Source organism: Tyto alba, unplaced genomic scaffold, assembly GCF_018691265.1.
Source record: "Tyto alba isolate M040663 unplaced genomic scaffold, T.alba_DEE_v4.0 Super-Scaffold_13, whole genome shotgun sequence".
Lineage (NCBI taxonomy): Eukaryota > Metazoa > Chordata > Aves > Strigiformes > Tytonidae > Tyto > Tyto alba.
Genome location: NW_024881275.1, coordinates 4,374,593 through 4,395,967, shown reverse-complemented (window position 1 = coordinate 4,395,967; position 21,375 = coordinate 4,374,593). Strand labels below are relative to the sequence as shown.

Here is a 21,375-nt window from a genome sequence, read left to right as displayed (position 1 = left end):
CACTTCTCTTTAAAAAAAAGTCATTAAAAGCAACAGGTAAATAAAAGCACAGCTGTTTTCCTTCACAAACATATTTAGAAACTAGACCTTGTCATGTTATTTTTGAAATTGCCATATTTACCAAACACCTTAGGTTATTAATAGCTTGTCTGCCTCTAGCATGAAAAAATATCTCGCTGCAATAAAGCAATCCTTGTACGCCTGGACTCCAAAACTGTAAATGTTAGCAGGGAAAAATTTAAACAACAACAAAAGTACACAAAAGGGAACAGATTAATTCTGACACAGTTCCTACAAAGTTATCATATTAAAGGATATATATAAAACATAGGCCAAACAATATATGATTTTGACACAGAACATGTTTTGTTTTGTTTTTTTTTTTGTACGTTTTTTTTTTGCATGGTTCTCCCCATGAGTAGAGTTTACAGGGGATGCACATACGGGAGTCTGGGTGGGTTCCCTGTCCGTGACTAAGTACCTAAAAGCCAGGCATTATCTCACCTAGCCCCTCTGCCAGCTTAGACATCAGGGCCAGGTTCAGAGAGCCTCATTCAAAGAGACACTAACTTCCAGAGCAGTAATGGAGTTTCTCTGACTTGGTGGGATGACGTGTGGTGGGGCATTAACATTTGCGAGGCACCTGGAAGCTCAGGGTGCCGTAAAAAGGTGCTTAACATTTTAAGCAAGCACGAGGGAGAGGCAGAGGGACGTTGAGACAACTGCCGGTTCTAAAAGTGCTGATTCTTTCACATGTTACCGTGCAAAACAGTGAAAACGGAACATTATTTAAATTAGTAAAAAAATGCACCACAGACACCGTATCACTAAGAAAGCCAGTAACTTTACTGATTTGTCTGCAAAATACAAATTATACCTTATTTCCAGCAGGAGAATCTTTTGAAATTTTCCCATTTTTGTTCACTACAGACAGCTGAATTAAGTCCCTTGAGATACACAGATGTGGTTTAACTTAGTTATAACATCTTGTCATCTAGTGGCGACAAAGTCCAGCTTATGCCGCTGTGAGCCTCTACTTTAATATTTGTTGCAAATGCTTGTATGCTCCCATTTACAAGCTATTTTGTTATCACCATTGTTTTATGGAAGCAAATCCCCATGAAAGAGAAGAAAAAAAGAAAAAAAGGATACAACAAACCATCTGAAGCAATCCAAGTGTAATGCCTGCGGTAACCCAGGTCTGATATTAGTTTCTCCACAAAAGACTCTGGTACTGCACTTTTTTTTTTTTTTTTTTTTTTTTTAATGAGTTATTAACTGACCTTTTTTGAATCAAACTGAGGTACGGATCAGTCTGAGGTATGAGAAGGGAAGGTAGAAATGCAACACCTGATTATGAAAATAATCAAACGGATACTTTTGATGCAGAAGGTCTGTGGCTCAAAGCTTGGATTGCTCCACATCTTTGGTTAAAATATATTAACAAAAGCCTTTTATTACATCTACAGTCTGAAGCATTCTAACAGATACCAATGTTCCATCAGTCCTTCAAGAGACCTGTAGTGGCAGGAAATTAATGCCATATAACTGACGACATCACAGCAGATGGCACAAACAGGAACAGATGAAGTATGCCATGTTTAGGCAACAGCCTTTATTGAGGTTTCAAGTGGCTTTTAAAAAATTACAAAGCATTTACCTTCAAGGCGAAGGAAGAAGGAAAACAAAACAGCTCTGTTAGGACTATAGATAAAAGAGGGTATATAGGATAACACATACAATACAAAAGGGTTGACATCCTTGAAAACAGTCTATGAGTTCTTTTATTCTTACGCTAGCTTTACCTGAAAAAGATCTGAGGACAACAGATATTTTTATATTATTCATTAAAAACTGCTAAATTCCTCTTCTGGGAAAAATATAAGCCATTTTGTTATAAAACACAACTTTTGAAAAACACTGAAATGACAAAAGCTTTACTGCGAATGGCTCAATGCATACAATATACAGGTTGTGCAGATAGGGTATATCATATAATTGTCACCAGCAATTAAACACTAACTGACAACACCTTTTAATAGAGGTTAGCTTAGCTATAACAATACTTGCAGATGTCTAGAATGCCACTTCAGGTGTTTCAACTTACAATTAAGAATGTTGCCTAAAACATTATATAGCATGGGTTAAGGTAAAGTAAATGTTAATACTCTTTCAGGGCTCTGCCCCAAACTCCTTAAATACAAAGGAATCACACAATAAACCCAAATTAGCTTTGCAAATACAATAAATGGTAAGGTACAGATAAAGGAACAAGAAAGGTAGACAGTTATAGTTTACAGAAAGTGACTTCACAATCAAAGTTGTGCTTCTTTATCATTAGATCAGTTTGCAAATATGCATTATCCCCCACAATTTTGCCAGTATAAGTTAGTTGCCCTCTGCAGCAGGAACAAGAGGGGTGACTGGCATTTATTTTCACGTGATTCTGTTCTACTTGTGTTTATACAAAAATCACTGTCAGAGTTAATATAAATTGCCCAGGCAATACTTTTCACGCTACTTTCTGCTTAGTTACTTGCAGTAATATATTACACTGCATCTTCGTTAAATACGGTATCTTTCCATTTTCATGCGTTGCTGAGGCAAATCGCAAGGTAAACTATTAATATGGCTATTCTTCATATATCAATAGACCAAATCCCCTTCCCCACTGACAAGTTTCTACTACAATACTGATAAAGTTGTATTTTTTCTTGAAATGACAAGGTACATTTGTGATATATTTGCATATTTTTGACACACCAAAGTTTAAAATTCTCAGAAGAGAACGTGAGTATAGGTTCATTTGAAGGTGAAGAAAGTGGTTTCAAAAACAGTTTTTTTGTGTTTTAAAATTAATTATGGGCCCCATTTTACCTTTTTTTTTTTTTTTGTTTGGTTTTGTTTGGTTTTTTGTGATTTTTTTTTGTAGTTTTTTTTTGTTTTGTTTTTTTTTTTCTTTTTAAACATGCGTATCTTTTTCTTTACCCTGCAGATTGCTACACGAGATAAGATGGATGCATTAGTAGCACAGTATTCTGCTTAAAGAGTTTCCAGATTATGCACTAGCCCCTGCACAGCTGAGAGTGCCTGTAAGGCAGGCGTCTATAAAGTCATGATAAGTGAAAAGCGTATGTCCTAACGCACACCGTAGTCTCTTCGTCATTCTCTATTACAGAGAGGTACACTCTATCCTTGAGCAGTGCACAGCAACTGCATGTGTATGTGGGAAACAGAGTGTGGATTTCCCTTAACAAAATATTCTGTGTTGATATTTAGCTGTCGCAGCTATATCCTTCATCATAGTGTCTATGTAGGTGAGAGTTGGAAGGACTCTTGGAAAAAGGAGAATATTACAGTTTCATTATGGCACTAACATTTTGCTTAAACACGTTTTCCTTCCAACAGAAAGATTAAACTGAAACATTTGAGTATACCATCTTCTTCTGATAAACAAGAGGGACAAAGAGGGACTCATTTAAAGAAATGATACATTCCCTCCGGTCAAGATACTTTAGTCAAAGGAACAACCCGAGGCAGGAGAAAATGTGGATGCCATATGCTGAAGCAAATCTCGCTTGGCTGCAAACACACAGGGAGCGTTGCTCAACAACGTGCCCACCGTGAGATGACGAGACCGCAGAGGTCCATGAGAGCCAGGGACCCGACGGCCAGTGTTGGCTGTGTAAGATCAGTCGGCTTTTGAACGGTCCTTTAATTGATGATCTCTCTAAGAGTTTTGAATCTGTGAGAGAAGGGAGCAGTCTTTATATCAGGCATGTTTGTGCCAATCCCTCCCTTTAACTCTCCCTACTGCTTCTGCAAATATTCACCTGCACTCACGTAACTGACAGCCGTTAGAGCTGTACATCCAATTCTGACAGGCAGAATACCAGCTTCATTAAAGAGAAAGGGCCAAGTTATGCCACTTTGTCACTTAACCCATGGAAAACTACAAGATACGCAGGACATTAAATAATAGAAGGGCCCTTATCTTGTTACAATGCACAAAACAGCATGAAAGAACTAATCAGTATATACAATGGATCGCAGTTCACCCAACTGATTGTAAAATGCTGTATTAAAATGATTTAAGTTGTTACACCATGGGTAAATTCTAACTTTTTACAGATCAGTCTTTCAACAGCTGACTTTGATCTGTAAAATGTATACCCAGTAAAAGAAAACTGAAAGAAAATAGTTAAATGTGCAACTGCACAAATATAATTCCCCACTATTAAGATAACAAAAACTTTTGCTATTACCATAATTATTATATATATTAGAAAGCTATACACAAGCATGTTAATTTCACAGATTTTTTTAAAAGATTCTTAATATTTTATATAATTAGAAATACACATTTCAAAAACAAAACTTCTGCAAAGAGAAAACAGTTATGTTGGTTAGCAAAGCATGGAGTTCTTCATGGCTTAGGGTAGTGCTTTCTATACAAAAAGTCCTTTTTGTTTGTTTCTTCAGGACTGTTTAAAAGATCAGCGAAGCTATCAAGGAAAAAAGAACACATTTTGGCTTAAGGAAACTACAAAAGCCACAAATGCTTTGCAAACTCTGTCTTACTTTTTAATATGAAAATAAGCAAAATGTAATGTACATATTTTTATACTTTTTTTTTTATTTAATAAGTGATGCAGACCCAGAATTTTTAAAATTAAATATGTTAGCCCTCGAACTCAACATTTTTACAAGTATGGTCCTCTTTAAATGTTTTGATCCTTTCTAACTGAGTGCCATACTCTGATGATACGCCTGCATGTTTGTGAGCATTTTCAGTACGTTAGGTGACCCAGACTCTTTCCAACATCAACTCATGGCCACCCAACTGCTGGGTCTGTCAAAACATCTGTACATTTTCTATATGTTGCATAACAGCTGCTTTCTCTCTCAGTAAAGATCTGCCGTTTCTGGCAAATGTTTTCCTTTTGTCTATTTACATGTAAATAACGTTGAACCTGCAACATGACACTATCTATTGTAACATACATTTTGCAAGGGAGCACAACAGTGAAAAGAAGTTAGCCTTAAAATCTATTTTGTACAAGTGTTCTGTTGTACAACTCAAGTGCTAAGCTTATCTCAGCATTTCTGTTTATCCTTATACTGTATCACTGAGGCAATTTAAAAGTACTTTTACAAAACAGAGTACCTGACTTTTTTTTTTTTTTTTTTTTCCACACACGGCACATATAATGCATATCGACCCCCCCTCCCCCATTAAGGTATAGCACACACACACTGCAAGAAAAAAAAAAAAAAAAAAACTAATAGGTAATAATGTTATCATGTTGCCCATCCTTCAGAGAGCCGCATGCGCTTGACAGAGGGGCTTTCCCTTTCGTCCGGCGAAGGTCTGGTGAGTCCAATGGGGGAGTGGAATTCGTTCCGGTGATCTTCTCGGTCACTTCCATCGTAGGAACTGCTACAGCTGCTCAAACTGTCAACGGGAGATCTCCCCGCCTCATGGCGCGTGTGCTGTGGGTATCTCGAGGGTGTGGTGGTACGGTCTCTAGGAGGAGAAACAGGTTCTGACTTGATGTTGAGGCTTTGAGTAGAAGGCAGGGAGAGATTTGTACTCTGAGATAAATGAGTGCTAGTGCAAGCTCTGTAGGAGGAAAGGAAACCCAGTTACAGACGGAGGAGGCATGGAGCCCCCAGATATGCACAAACACTCACACAAAACACCAGTGCAAAGGCTCGCGCAGGACCAGGGCATGCAGAGAGCACGAGGACTGCTTTCTGGGCAGAATTCACAAATTCAAAGAGACGAAAGCATCACAACAAGCACGGTTGGCTCGAGCGGGACATGCCCTCTGTTTGAAAGGAGGTCTCGCTTTCAGTCTCTCTCTCTTTCCTTTTTTTCTTTGACTCAAGAGTCACAACAAATTTTGGGAGGCGAGCCTTTGCACTGTTGGAACCACCTGCAGGTTTCTTTATAACTAATGCTTGTGTGTGTGTATGCACCGGCTGAGACAGGGGAGGCACGGACTTTCTGCTGGGATTAATCCAATTACTTCGAATGCACTCAACTGTATTTATCGCTGTTCATTTTGACATGCGACTTCAGATGCAAAACAGAAACAAAAATTTGGGCCAGCTACATTTTATACCTTTCAGAATAGAGTTGAAATTACTGTTCCTAGGATTGGCATTAATGGAATATGACAGGCAGGCAAGGATTTAGATATGATTTTATGGTTTAAATCTATGAATTCATAACTCAGTCCAGAATGCTTTTGAATAAACTACGAAAGAAAAGCTGAAGAGTAGTGGAAGATGCCAGAGGATTGTGCTGTTTGCCTGTAGGAGAGCCCAGCTCAGAGGATGCTCCTATCACCAAGAGAAATTGCTATGCTAAAACTTTGTATAAGGCAAGCTACGTAACTATTATAAATTCATTTTCTTTCCGTGCATTTTTGTGGGGAGGCAGTGGCAGAGGAAGGCTGAAACAAGGAGGGAGGAGTGAATACTGAGAATGTGCTTTATCTCCATGGGAGAAATGAGATCACTTGCATCTGCAGGATGTTTTGTAGAAAAGCACCACCTCCTGGTAAAACCTGATTTCACTTCGTTGTTAAAATTGAGTTCTCAACGTGCACTTCCCACTATGTTCCACTTCAGGGACCATTTGCTGGGCTGAAGTTAGTGTCTAACCCCAGAAACACAGTTTCAAGGTTTCTACTTGCGACTATTTATTTATACAGGGGGAGTCTGAAGGCAGTAGGGACAACAGACCACTTGGCCTCATAATATTCTAAAACCCAAGGGATGTACAGGCATTTGTATTGCAGTCAGAAGAAATATTGGGAATTGGAAGTAATTTTTAAGCATGTAGAAGAAACAATTATGTTTAGATGCGGTCTTTTCATTTATTGAAATATTCCACTTTTCCTGAAATCTCATCAACTGGGAGTTGAGCTTTATTTCAGCAGCATTTACCACAACTTTGATGAAAGACAAAATGTTTTATTTTCTTCTGAGAGATTTAAAATGAAACTATATAGCTTCAGTATTGAAGGATATCAGCTGCTTTTATCATAAATTATTGCAGTCTTTAATAATGGATGAATCTTGTTAGAAAACAGAGAAAACAGGGTGTTCTACCTCCAGTAGCTTTTATCTACCCTTCATTCCTATACAGAGGAACATGACAAATTTGCAGTGATCCCTTTCATAAATCACAGAGTTCATGAGTAATAGCCCTTGCAGTAGCAAATGTAGGTGGTGTGTTTTGTTGTTTGCTTTTTTTTTTTTTTTTTGGCAAAGAGGACATTTTCTTTGCTTTTGTAACTATTAACACATATAAAAAATTCTAAACATCAGACTTTGTAATTCCAATTTAATGAAATATTTCACTCTATTCTTGAAAACTTGTTGAAAAGAATCCAACAAGAATTTTTTTTTTTCTTGTTTGGGTTTTTTTTTTTTTTTTTTTGCTTTTCATTTCCAGTGACTTTATTTTTCAGTTGCTTAGGAGGTGCTCGGACTTCATCTGAGAAAACAGGCTGCCAGTTTAATATGTATGATAAGATTACATATTATTTTAGATGCCAAGCTTACAGCTAAAGCTGAAAGTCCTGTGATAAAGGATGGTGAAGCCTGGGGATTTGATTTGGAAGTGTTTGATATGAGCAGATCACATGTCACTTCGCAAAGCTGGGGACAAAAAAATCCATGCTAGCTGAAAACAACCATATTCAGTCAAATTTGTTCACATGGAACATATTTGCGCTCTGTTGTGTGACAGGCCCTAAAGGAACAAATGTAGAGGGATAAGCTGTATTTTCAATGAAATAGTGCTAGTATCGTTATAGTGCAATATTGCCTTTTTAACAGTGTTTCAGAAGAGAGTATGAGAATGCAGCTCTATAGACTTTTCTTTAGATTCCTTGTGATTCAATAGCAGGGTATATAAATACCTGGCACACAAAGTTGTGGCAGTTTAAAAGATGATACAGGTTGATCTGCATTTTGAACACTTTATTGTAAATTGAAAAAAGGTTAAGAAGTAATTTCGGCAAATCAGGACTAGATTTTTGAGGTTTAAAATGCTACAAATAAATGCAGCAATTACTGTGAGTCACCACTCAAAATTTTTTTCCTTTTTAAATATAGTCTTTTTCTGCTAAACTATTTCTGAATTTTAATATCTGTTTCTTGGTGTCTACAATTTACATTATTTCATTAAAATTTTCTGAAACATTTTTATGAGGATCTCATGTAAGTTAAAGTGGTCAGTTACAAGGGAAACCTACTCTTACACATAGGTATGAATGGTGAAATAGTACATTCTCAGGTGCAGTCTTTAGACCTATATTCCAAACAGAGGATTGACCTCTATTTAGAATAGAAGCTGTAGTATAAAAAAATGATAATTCTGTCTGCTACAAAATGATTTCTTTTCATGTGTGCCTGTGAATGTAGAAACAGCTGTTTGTATCTATATTTATCAATGTATATTTTATACTGTTGCTTCATATAATTATGTGATTTTGGTCCAGGCATGCCCTATTTTCATCATTTGAAACCTATACTAAGTTCAGTGGAAAACAAACATGTATTGAATATGGAAAACCCACAAAGAAAATAAAGCAAATGGCTTCAAAGGATGGTGTATAATTACAAGCACTCAATAAGTGCCATGCAGTCCACTCATGTTGACGTAATAGCCTTTTTCCATATATTGTACGAAAACATTTCATTTTATGGGGACAATGAAGAAAATTAATGTTTTAATTTTACACAGCAGTTCCTATTGAGACCAGTATAGTGAAAATGTGATGTTTATTTAGAATACAATAGCTACATGGGAGAAATGCTTGCTCCTATCTCGGTTCAACACTGAACAACTACACAGCTCCGCTGTGTAAGAGGTGGGAAGCAAGTCAGGGTGCAACGAGCTTGCAAGTGGGGTTGGTCCTTGCTGATGCCAGTGGGATCAGTTCTGTGTGTGTCTCCACCTACTCAAATCTCCAGCTGGTATGAAGCTCAGCATGCACAGACGGGGGTGCAGGTCTGAGCAGGGGATCAGTGAGGACATGAACGTGCGTCAGGTAGGTGTTTACAGAGGGAGAAAGTGGTCTATTGAAGGAATAAAGAGCCTCACATACCTTTTGGTTTATGCCCACACTTGCTTCTCTAAATTAGATTAGTTCCTCACTTCATATATTTTTTCCCCATAAATATATATAAGGAACCATTGAAAGTTCACTGCAAAATTTAGTCATGAAACTTTAGTTATGTGCCAGTTTGTAACTAGGAGAATAGAGGATATTTTTGACCTGATAGTAATACAACCTTCTTCCCTCCCCTCTGCTTTTCTTTTAGGTAAAAGCAAAGATGTTTTTTTTCACATTTTTTGGTCAATGTAAAAGCAGAATGAGAATTTCTGCGTCAACGCATTTTGATTAGCTCTCATACACTATGGTCTAAATTTTAAAAAGAAATTTCTAAATGAAGAATAATATTAAATGGAATTACTGGATCATCTTATTTACAATGGTGGCATAAGAAAAAAAGATCATTCCTAAGTATATAGGACTTTTATTCCAAACAAGGAAGTTGGCAGAACTGATGCAAATTCACAAAACATGATGCCACTGAATCTGATTTTTTTCTATAAAAATGGTCAACAGAGAATATTTGCCCATATCTAGCTATGGCTATCACCTAATCAAAATTAATCATTGTTAAACAATAAGCTTGCTATGTAAGAGACACAGAACAAGTCAACACTATCCATTAATTTGGACAATTATTTTTTTTGGGTGGGTAGAAGTTTGAAAAGATTTCTTTTATGTAAACAGTTATCTATACTGAAGATTCTTCAGATGACATACTGTTTCTATGTTTGCACTTATATTCTAGGAAAGCCAAAATTTCACCATGGATGATACTTAAGGAGAAAAAGTTTCTCTCTTAGACTGGGAAACATGGATGAAAGACAACATTTTCCATACGATGGAATTGTGCGTAAAAAAATCTAGATAATTTATTTCAAAGTTTGGAATGGACTTCCTTTCTGGTTAGCAGCAACTAACTTCTGTTAGATTCTTTGGTCCATGTTAAATAAGCAGTAACCCTCTCTGTAAGGAACATTGCAGCAATATTTGGACAAAATTTCTAAGTTTTGTGAGGGATTTATTTTCAATATAATTTGTATGTATTTTTCCCAGATGTAGACCATGAATGTACTGTTTTGCTTTTTAACCTGAAAAGTTGAAAAGTCTGACTTGTTTTAATGTCCCAATCATGTCAAGACAGGATCTACATTGTTATCCCATTCACCAGGCTCAGCAAAAGGCCAAAATCTGTGCAGACAGGGAAATTTTTTCCCTCAAAACCACTGGCACTAGTATGGTTGCTAATTGCAGAGGCAACATGAAGAATTAAGAGTTAGGTTGTAGAGATCTTCTCTAATTATCTTAAAGATGGTTCTGACAGTGCTGCTGAAATTGTTGGGGACTTATCTGGAGCAAGTTAATACGTGTAACCATATCATATTCTATTACTAATTGTATATTTCTGTCATGCACTGAGGAAGCAGAGCTAGTTTTCCCCTTTAGGCTTTGGTGAAAAAAAAACCTGCTGGAGAACTAGGATGTCTCTTCCAGTAACTCTGTTTTCTCACAGGTTTCTTTACAGCCTACTGTTACCAACAAACACCTCACAGTTGCCAAATCTTTCCAGCATATGACCTCACTCAGCACAGGATTTGGGTTGTCAAACCCCTTCTAGATGTATTTTCTCAAATACATGGGGATGACTATAATTTTGTGTGATTGTTTTAATCTCCCTGCAAATTCTATCTCAGGTTGACATGGACTGAATATGTTCTGTCTAATTTAAAGTCTTCCAAATAATCCAAAAGTTAGCACAGGTGCTTTTGCATGTAGAACTCGGTGATTAAAATAAAATAAAGAAAAGCTTATGATTTTCTGCAGAGATAGAAGACTTCTCCAGAACTGTCAGTGAAGCAGCTTTCATAGCTGAATTCATTTACAAATCACTGAAAGAATAATAATAAAAGTAGAAACTCAGAATGTATTCCACCAGCCACAGTCATTACACTTCGACATTCTGTGATATGAATTAGAAACAGATGACGATGTGTGACATATCTGAAAAGGCATGTAGTTAGTTTCGGATTTAATTTATACTTTTTTGGTTAACCAAATAGCCTTATTACATTCTTTGGTACACCACTGAAAACAATCAGCTTATTGTAAGGTTATACATTGATATCTAACATGAGAGTTTTCAATTTATTTGAGACTTTATGTTTTTAATTGTACAGTTAGCCTGATTGTTGCCCCAGAAACAGTGCAAACTCATAAAGAAAATAGAAGTGTAAGAGAAAGGTATTAAGACTATTTTTTCTAGCTCAGCAACTATTTCAGTTGTATGCTTTTATGCAGTTAGTATTTATATATGCTTATTTATACAGAAATGAGGTTTAAAAGGTTTTGTTTCCTCTGAAACACTTATATGGCTGTCCTTTAAAAATCCAAACCATCTGTACATGGTAAAAAATTACAGTAAGTTACAAAAAATGGTCAGATAAAATAGAAGGAGAGTTTTGAAGTTTAAGCCACATTTATAGTATTAAATAGTTTCATATTATGGCAGCCATCTTGAAAAAAAATTAGTGCATATCTGCAACATCTCTTTTTGGAAAAAAAAAAAAAAAGGAGTTTACTTTTCAAATGCATGTGAACTAAATTTCTCCTCGTAAATGCACTCCAGCTGTTTTCAGTTTCCATTTTAATAATGAAAACTTTTAAAATTCAAACATGTCTAGCCATACCTTAGGCTATGTGTGGTGTGCTGGTGAATGCTTATGGTCTTACCCAATAGAAACTGCAGATACCAGGAATTTTGAAAATCATACTCTTAAAATTCACTTCGATGAGCCAATAGGTTGCTTTTTCAAGAACACATTAGGTGACTTCCCTGTGTGAATTTTCACACTTTTAAAAATCCTGACATGATTTCTCCGTGTGCTTCACTCATATTTAATAAATGTCCTGAAATTAGCCACTAGAGGGCACGAATACCTATCCTCCTCAAGAAAGACAAATCACAATGAGTTTTGTGGGTTTTCAGTTCTTAGGCCTAATTGTGTTATTTGCTTGTAGAAAACATTTCAAAAGAAATGAAACTTGAATGTCAGAGCTGAGCAGAAGGGAGTATGTGATTATTATATCAGGTTAAGGCTTAATCTCATGGCAAATCATTATGTCATTCTTACTTGATTAAAAATATTTAGAAAATTTTAAAGTTTACTGTAAATGTTTGTGCTATAGTAACTGGAAATAAAAAGCATCAATGGCAAAATACAGCAACAGCACAATATAAATGTTTAGTTTGTTCTTTAGTAGTGAAATAAAATGCTATTTAAAGAAATAAAGAGTAAATAATGAACAGTAGTATATACTACACTACTGAGAAGATGTCATGGACACAGAATATTTTATTGTAGCTACCTAGCAAACTTTTCAGGAAATACATAGTTTCAGTTTTGGGAAATGGAGCTCTTGCACTTAGTAAATATGTGCTGATATGTTGTCTTGATATATTTCAGATTTGGGATTACTGGGGAGACTGGAGTCACTGTAGAACAATCAAATAAAGAAAACACTGCTTACCCCAATTGACTGAGGGCAGATGGTGGCATGTTATGTAGGTGTTGCTGTTGCCAGCCAGTCACAGAACCAAGATGAAGAGCACTGGCTGTATTAAACCCAGAGAGAGATGATATATCGGCACTACTCAGAGAATATTCTAGATTTGAAAACAGAAAAGATAATAATTAAAAGAGAATTAAAGAGGAAGCAATTAAACAATAACTACCATTGGAATTTTCACGTGTCTCTTTATAAGCCTTTTAATTTTAATTACACCAATCACATTAAGTTGCAGCAGAAAAAGTAGACCTTCCTCTTCCCTCAACTCATTAACTTGGGAGCAAATAATACACTAGTAATTATTCTGTAATTTAGCAGGGTTTTTCTGGATCTGGAAGATCCGAAGTTTTCTTAGCCTATATATCCACTGTAACTACAGATGCATTCTCACAGAGTCAAAGACTTGAAAAAAATTGATAATATTTCGGTTACAGTCTTCCTTGCAGAACCCATCAGGCAGCCTGTGTGTGAACAACACATGTCTTCTCTCGGAGCATTGGATCTGCATGGTAGCAACATGCAATGGGAACTGGAAAGGATCTCCTGAGGCTTCGTTTCTAGTCTCTCCCAGGGAACTGTGTGATAGCCCACCAAGTTACTGAACTCCGGTTTGAAGCCAGGGAAGCAGCTTGTTCCCACTACAGGTACACTCAACTACATCAGATTATCTGTGGCATTAAAAGGATTAAGAAATGTCTTCTAAGTTACACTTTTTATTAAAGCCAATGAAAGGAAGCTATCAAAGCAGTTTTCCATTGGAACAAAATAGCTAACTTTTAAATAACTATGTCTCAAGTTAGTGACAGATACGGAAAAAGTGAATGCTGTGCAAAAGCATATCAGCTATGAATTTTTCAGTTTCCTCCAACAAACATTAGCTAATTCATTAGTAGGGAGATAGACGTTGTCAGCAAGTTGCTCCCTTCCCCCCCTTTACATCTTGCACCCATACTTACCAGTACCATATGTTGTTGAGATGGCTGATGGGTATCCTCCCATCCCTTGCCCTGGTAGAGTAGGAGTTGCTACGGAAACCACTGGAGTAGCCAATGACTGAGCAGACTGGGAGTTATTTATCCTCTGATTCTTTTAAAGTAAGTAAAATAAACATATTATTGACTAGTTTTAAGTCAGTTGAGTGTATCAGTTTGCTGGGTATGTTTTGTGCGTGAGAAATACAGGCTGATACAAATTTCTAGAAATTAATCATTTAACATGTGGTTTTTATGAACCCTGCCAACCCTATCATTTACAAGCCTTCAAGAGACCAGTTGTCACCATAGTAACCCATTACATCAGTATCTCCTAGGTAACTGAACTAGTAACAAGTAAGATTGCTTTTATTGTGGGTAGAAGAACAGATCGTGTGAAACACTAATAAAATATGTGAACTCTATTCCAATTGTTTTCCTTTTAACTCAAAAAAAAAAAAAAAAAAAAAAGGGAAAGAAAAAGCCCCAAACCCAGTCCTACTGGATTTTATGCTTTGAAAGTGAGTGGCACCCCGAGATTGCTGAACAATGAACTCTTACCAGCAGATGGTGCTCTGACTACTTCGTTTTTGTGCAATAAAACAAACTTCAGGAGTGTTAGGTAGCACAGCAGTTACTCGCTTAACTCCAGGGCACTAGATGTTGCACTGTAAAAATTACACTAGAGAACTCTAATCCTGTAAGTGGCAGGATAAAATGACCAGAGAGCCACCAAAAAATTCTTACAGGGCTGCACCATCTTCAACAGCACAAGTTTACACGCTCTCAAAGCACCAGCAACAAGAAAGCTTGGTTCTGGCATGCATAATTTGAATATGTGCAACAACTGCACCTGGCCTTCCACATTGCTGTATTTCAAAAATTATGATGACCTTTTTATTCACAAAATAGTTATGGTAAAGTTTTCCATTTTATTTCAAGCAACACTTCACCTACACAAGTATCAATCATACAAAAGGACTGACTTTCTTCTCCTTGTTATTAAGATGAACATCACTACCACTTACCAGAAGCAGATCAACATCCTCAGACTGAGTGCATAGGAAAGGAGCATTAAAAATTAGTGAATATAAATATTTACCAGGGATGCAGATTTCTAGCCTAGGGAATAGTTTCACCTGATAGGGGCAGCAACTTAAACACTTTCTGAGTACAGTTTGAAAAAATAACACTTCACAGATCTCTTCTTTGTCCTTCTAATGGGATGTTTGTCTCAATTGTGAGGACAATCTATCCAGTTTTCAGCACAAGACTTTCTCTAAGAATTCATTATTTCTCCACAGCCCCAGTGGCTGCAGACTGTATTGCTATACCTGGTTTCAGGAGACCTGACTATTCACAGAATCCCTTGGAAAGTATCAGTTTTAAGGACCTTGGAATAAATCATTTGATGCAGACAGCTTGTCACTGCCTTGGTCGACTTTGAGTATTGCCCTGTAGGAGACTATCTGTTACTTATCCTCTCAGAAGGCAGCATCACATTTATGGGGGTTTTTAGTTTGATGTTCAAAATTAATTTATTATGCATCAAGCTGAAGTAGCCAACTTGGAAGTTGTTTTAATAGTGTCTCTCATATAATAGAAAAATGTGTTTATAATGTCACTTAAATTTACCATCAAGATCTTTTTTAAATCAGGCTCACTTTTAATGTTAAATCACTCATAAAAGATTTACTTGCAACCAGTAACTGACTTTTGGAAGGGAACTACAACGTATGCATGCAACACCTTCACGATCCAACCTTCTACCACAATAGCCTGCCCAAATTTTGTTAATCCTGGCAGGAGATACAACAGATTCATGATCCTTTTTATCCTGCTCAAACTATTTACCACCTTTATTCATTACAAAATTTGGCCTTTGGAGCGCAGAGTGACAGAGTTCAGATTAATTAATTTGTAGCTAATCTGCCATCTGCTGAGAGTCTGTGTGGGTAGATATTTAAGAAAAACATAGTAGGTTAGGAATACTCAGGGTTAAATTCAGCCTTTATAACAAATCCAGGAAAGGCTCTCCTAACTACTAGGAAAGAGTCTGCAGAAGTTTAGACTGTACAGAACACAGTTCCTATTTTGCAGCTCAGTAGAAAAAAGGGAGGAAGTAAATATGACTTCATAAAAGCAATCAAACAGGCTCTGCCTACATCCTCAGTTCAATGTCAAAACTTAAGGTTAGACAGAAAGACCAAACAAGCAAGGATGTTGAATGTTTTTCTGCTGATTTTAGTTACTTGAGCACACCTTGAAATTCCTAAATATCTCTTATCTGAAGGAGATTAAAAAACCTTTGAAAATGCATTACCACTGATGGCATTGTATTCTTGCTGCCAGGTGGAATAAGCACACGGAGATCTGGTTTACGGTTGTTCATTCCCAAATTCATTGGAGGCGGAGATTTTGCTTGCATATTCTTGTTCAAGTTACCAGGTGAGACCAGCAGACCTGGTGAGTTGCGAGGGTTGCCATATCCATTTCCTTTTTTTTTTTTTTTTTGTAAAAAAAAAAGGAAAAAAAAAAAAGAGAGAGAAGGATTATAAACTCTGATGTGTTTCTTAAGACTGAACACTAAAAATTTCAAAAAAAAAAAAAAAAAAAAAAGAAGGTAAATACCTGTGTCATGTAATGTATCTTTACAGGAAAATACAACATGTACCATATTTGGAACAACCAGTCTTAAAATACTTTCTCTCATGATAGCTGACATCTCAGTGATGTGCTGAAGTGAACTTTATATGACTCTGTTTACAGCACTATGGTATAGAGCACAATATACTGTGCACTCAAAGCAGACAAGATCTAACATTTGCCTTACAAAAGAATCAGGAAATTCAGATAATCTTATGGTTTAAAAAAATGTCAAAGCTATGCTGTGCTTTCTTGACAACTACAGAGGATTATGCCTTGTCTTACTCAGCCCTTTCCAGGTCATGATTTTGTTTTGTTTTTAAACAAAGGATGAGTATAGTAAGGCTATAATTTCCAGAAAAGGCAGGGGGAGGACTAGGAAGATTCTTAAATGTTTTTGGCTCTTTCACCCCACTTTTTGGACCCGATTCTGTCAACACTAAAGTCAATGGGAGCAAGATCATAACCTTATTTGGAAAATATCACCGTATCTTTCATCTTCATCTCTCTGCTGCTTTCTGCAGGCCCCGGGAACAATTCTGACAGGCAAAGCTTCATTTGCCTTTTTCAGAAAAGAGGTTCCTTCTCTCACCATGTAGTACTGACAACTATATATTCCTAAGGTTACCGACCTACCATTCCACTAAAAATGAGACATTCTTATTTCATCCACCCAATTTCACCTCCTACTCACACAAAGTCTGGGGAAAGAGGTGACTTTTTAGAGTAGCCCTGAAATTCTGTCTGCACAGGCTCAAGAGAGATACAGGAACTGGCCAGTCATAGAGAGGGAATAGCATGAAAACAAGTACAGAAACAGAAAACTCTAATGGATAAATACTAAGAAAACAAATGCAAGGGGAGACATTTTGCCCTATGCACGTCTTTCATTCACAGCTCACAAGCTGTGGCACACAACCTAGAAACAGTGTGGGAAGATGAGCTAGTGAGGGTGGAAGAACCCTGCGAGTTAGAAGCCCTGGACCTTCGATATTTCCTCTGTAGTCCTAAAGTCAGTGAAGAACTCAGTATCTTACTTTTTTTTTTTTCACACACGAAATGGGGTTTACAGCCCTAAAGGACATAAAAGGATTATGGAACTAAATTTGATGAAGTCTATGAGGTGGGCATAAATACTACAGTACAATGTGAGTGACTCTGACTTCTAGTTATGATAATGAAGGGTGTCCAAGCATGACTAACATTAAATCATGTTTTTAATCCACAAGCACATCAGCTAATTGTATTTATCAGATCAGCAAATCCATGGAAAAATACTCTGTCAAAAGCCTACTAAATACAGAAACAACATTTCAGGCTCTGGAAGACCCCTGGGCTGTGAACATTAGGCTTAGGACACAGGAAAAGTATCACAGAATGCTTGACTTCCATACTTGTGAGGTATCTTTAGTCACAGGTCTGGCCTGGCTTGTTTATTCTCATGCTTTTTGTTATCACGATCCCGCAAGCTTTTGCAAAAAGGAATTAAGACGGAAACTTAGAAACACTCAGAGATTTTGTATGAAAATATTTTTCATAATTAATCTTGTTTATTTCCTTAATAATATCTTACAGTTAGTGAGATAAAATGAATTAATGAAAAAAAGTGTATTTTACACTTATCAAGCTAAAATAGCACAACACTGTCAGGAATTTTCCATTTTATGTCAGTAGGCTTTTTTTTAAGTGAACAATTGCTCTCAACATGGATTTGCTACATATTATGCTCTAATTAATGCTATGTCTTACTAGAGGTGGAGAAGTTAGAAGGGGCATTTTGAATAAACCACAATATTTCTTCTAGACACTACAGTGTCTTTTACAACTCGATCCTTTACAAACTGACTACTGAAAAACTAATGACATGGAGAAGTGATCAACACAAGAAACTGAAGCAAAAGTAGAGTTTCTCTGGTGCTGGTTTCTTGCAGGAGCTATTTTACCAACAGGAAGTAAAACTGCCTTGTGAAATCTGTTGTATGACAAGCATTTGTTCAGAGAATGAAAATGAAGCTGTTTGAAGAAGCAGTGGGTTTTTTTGTTTTTGTTTTTTATTTTTTTTTTATTCTACAATGTACAATCTAAGATATTTAACGGAACAACATGCACTGTAATCTATATATTTCTATAGTTGTGATTCTAGGATAACAGAAATCCTTACAAGAAAGAACTCCCATTTTCTACATAAGATTTACTTAATATAATTTACAATTAAAAATTAAGAGAAAGGATGCATCTGGATAAAACTTCACTTTTAAGAAACTTTCGTCTGACATTTATAATTTTTACCTACTGATGTAAAATATTTTGAACAGTGATAACATTTCTTACATTTATATTTTTAGAACATCAAATTGTTTTTAAGAACTACTGCAATCTTCTCTTTACCAGTAGATTTCTGCTGTTCATGGCATATTATGCCAGCTAGCATTTTGGAGCCATATAATAACCATTCCCTTTTCCAGCCACCAAATTGTTATTCTTTTGGTATAATGTGCATTCAGGAATGTAAGACTGTGGACCTTTAACCAATGATACAGAAACCCATCATTTGAAAATCAATGATGAATGCATGCATGCGGTTTACAGTTAAGAAGAGTCTGCATTTAAACCAGCTCTTTAAACCGTATCCTCTTTACTCAGAAAGCTGTGGCCTGCTCCGAGGCAGCTGTCCCACCTTCAGATAAATCCACTGAAGAGAATGGCCTCATTTACATTCAGAGGCAAAAAAATGTATAAGACTTCTAATATACAAATTAAACCTTCCTTCATCCTATACTTTAAAATTACACTCTGCCTGGACAATTATCAATTTAGATGTGACTGTATGCAGAACATCGCATTCCACTATCCACTTGAAAGCGCAAAAATTATATGTCATGTATGAATGGATTTCCTGATTATAGATTATAAGAAAATGAAAACCAGATGGATTTTAGAGCAAGTTGGCTTTACATTTTTATTTGGTTAAAAGCCATATTTTTTCTGGAATAGAACATCTTTAAACATTACGGATATAACTTGTAATGTATAATGAAAATAAAAACAGTAGATGTACAAGTTTTAAAGGGCATATGTCAGAATTTATAAATTTACAGCATTTTCAATTCAAGAAGTTTTCAGAGAAAATTATTTCTCCTCGTGTTGTTTGTTATACTGACTTGAAAGAGTAAAAATATTGTACACAGAAAAGAGCTTGTTTCTAGACAGAACTAGTGGAGCAGCACGTGCCATGAAATGTAGTGCCAGACTTTGTATTTGGACTAATGGCAGAATATAAAGACAAATGCTTTCTGAGCATAGAATGCTTCTTGGGCATGCTCCCACATTCCGCATTTAGGCACAAGTGCCATCGACTTTAGAAGGAATTCTGTCCAAGTGCAGACTGCATGAGTAATTCCTGCAATATCACTTTTTAAAATCATCCCGAAAAGTTATTTTTGTGCACCAGTAGTTATTCAGTCAAGAAGATTTATTAAAAAATTCTCATTTACTCATAGAAAATTATGATTTGAACCATGTTACAAATTCACATAGTACTATCTTAAATGGTCACTTCCATGTTTTAAGAATTTAAGGGTACAAGCAGGGCACAAGTTTATTCAGGACAGGACAAAGAACAAAGTTTATTTCTCTTCTTTAATTCCCTGTAACACCTGTACCTTACATGTATTTTTGGTCATTGATGTTATAGTGGCTGTAAAGTGGTGGCAATTCATGTTATTCTCAGAGTTAGGGCAATAATTCTGTACTGAACATTTACATCAGGAAACTTTCTATGTGTTAAAGTAACACAGATGGGGGAAGAATAATTTATTTCAATATCTCTCAACAATCTTGAACAGCACTGTCATGATTCAAAGTCTTTAAGCCTTGAAAAATTGGAAAATTTTTGTATTTTGATTTCTTGAAGTTTTGAAACTGTCATGTCCCTATTTGTTCCTTTTCAATTTGTGATTTCAAAGATACGAAAATACACTGAATGAAAAAACCTCTGTGGTAATCCTAAAAGAATGAAGAACAAGACACACAATTTATATGTCCTTTCTTTCACCTCTGTTTCATTTACGGTAATGTTTTTCACTGACCATTTGGGTTGAGAATTTACATGATCTTTAGGAACCTGGGATGGCTACTTCCCATTAATTTTAGTAGGAAAAGGGCTTTCAAATTCTCAAAGGATTTTCAGCAAATATTAATGGTCATTTCGAGTTTCAAACAAGTGTATGCTCTTACTTGTAGAAATTACCATAATTCTTCCAAGAAGAATACGTACATTCCATTTCATGGAAGATTCCTGCTACTTACTCTATTGTGTTAAATGCACATCCGGTGTATATGATACTATGACTGACCACCAAGCCTCTCAAAACGAATGTTAAATTTAGGATGAATCTATATAAACATGAGAGCCAACCATGCTACAATTGGCCTCCACTTCAAAATATGTATATATAGAAAATAATCAATGCAGTAATGGAAATTTTGCTAAATTTACACTCAGTTTTACACTCTTCACTCAGTTCATTTCCCTACTTTCTGAAGAAATGGTAATTATTCCAATTAGTAATTAAAAGGCAATGAAACAGTCATTTTTCTCTCTTACATTTTATATGTAACTTTTTTTCTTTTTTTTTTTTTCCCTAATGCATATAGACTGTTGGAACAGGCTATGGTTTACCACCCAAACAAAACAGATACCAACAATAAAGCACTAGTGCCAGGGAGCTGTACTGGTGTTCACCTAAACCTAATATTTAAAAGAGATAATTGAAGGTTTTTACTCGTATGTTGCATGCTAGTCATTTCACAGTACATGACCTCTATTAACTGCAAGTGGTAGAAGAAAACCAATCTGCAGACATGCTCACCCAGAAAAAAGAATATCTTTATATTAAAGTAGCTGCTCATTCCCACATCGCACTAATGGGCCTTCTTTAGCAAGTTACTGGTTGCCAACTCAGACAGATGTGGTATATAAAACCTACTGACTATGTGTGAAAGAACTCTCAAGCATCTTGTGAAATATCAGCTGCTCTTTGGACTGAAATAGG

The 21,375-nt window shown here is 36.2% G+C and overlaps 1 protein-coding gene across 12 annotated transcripts in view; it reads right to left on the bottom strand.

Annotated features, from left to right (window-relative positions):
• Nucleotides 1-824: 824 nt before the first annotated feature.
• MEF2C (myocyte enhancer factor 2C) overlaps nt 825-21,375 on the bottom strand; it is a 132,720-nt gene continuing 112,169 nt past the window's right edge. For 7 of the 12 annotated variants that reach the window (XM_032994807.2, XM_042788034.1, XM_032994809.2 and 4 more), the window contains exons 7-11: nt 15,999-16,171; nt 14,704-14,727; nt 13,661-13,790; nt 12,666-12,801; nt 825-5,623 (exon numbers count right to left, since the gene is read on the bottom strand). In XM_032994807.2, the coding sequence (XP_032850698.1) occupies nt 5,302-5,623; nt 12,666-12,801; nt 13,661-13,790; nt 14,704-14,727; nt 15,999-16,171 (785 nt within the window). In that variant the 3' untranslated portion in view covers nt 825-5,301. The remainder of the gene's footprint in view (nt 5,624-12,665; nt 12,802-13,660; nt 13,791-14,703; nt 14,728-15,998; nt 16,172-21,375) is intronic. The other 5 variants (XM_032994812.2, XM_032994811.2, XM_032994815.2 and 2 more) reach the window with 3 other exon arrangements.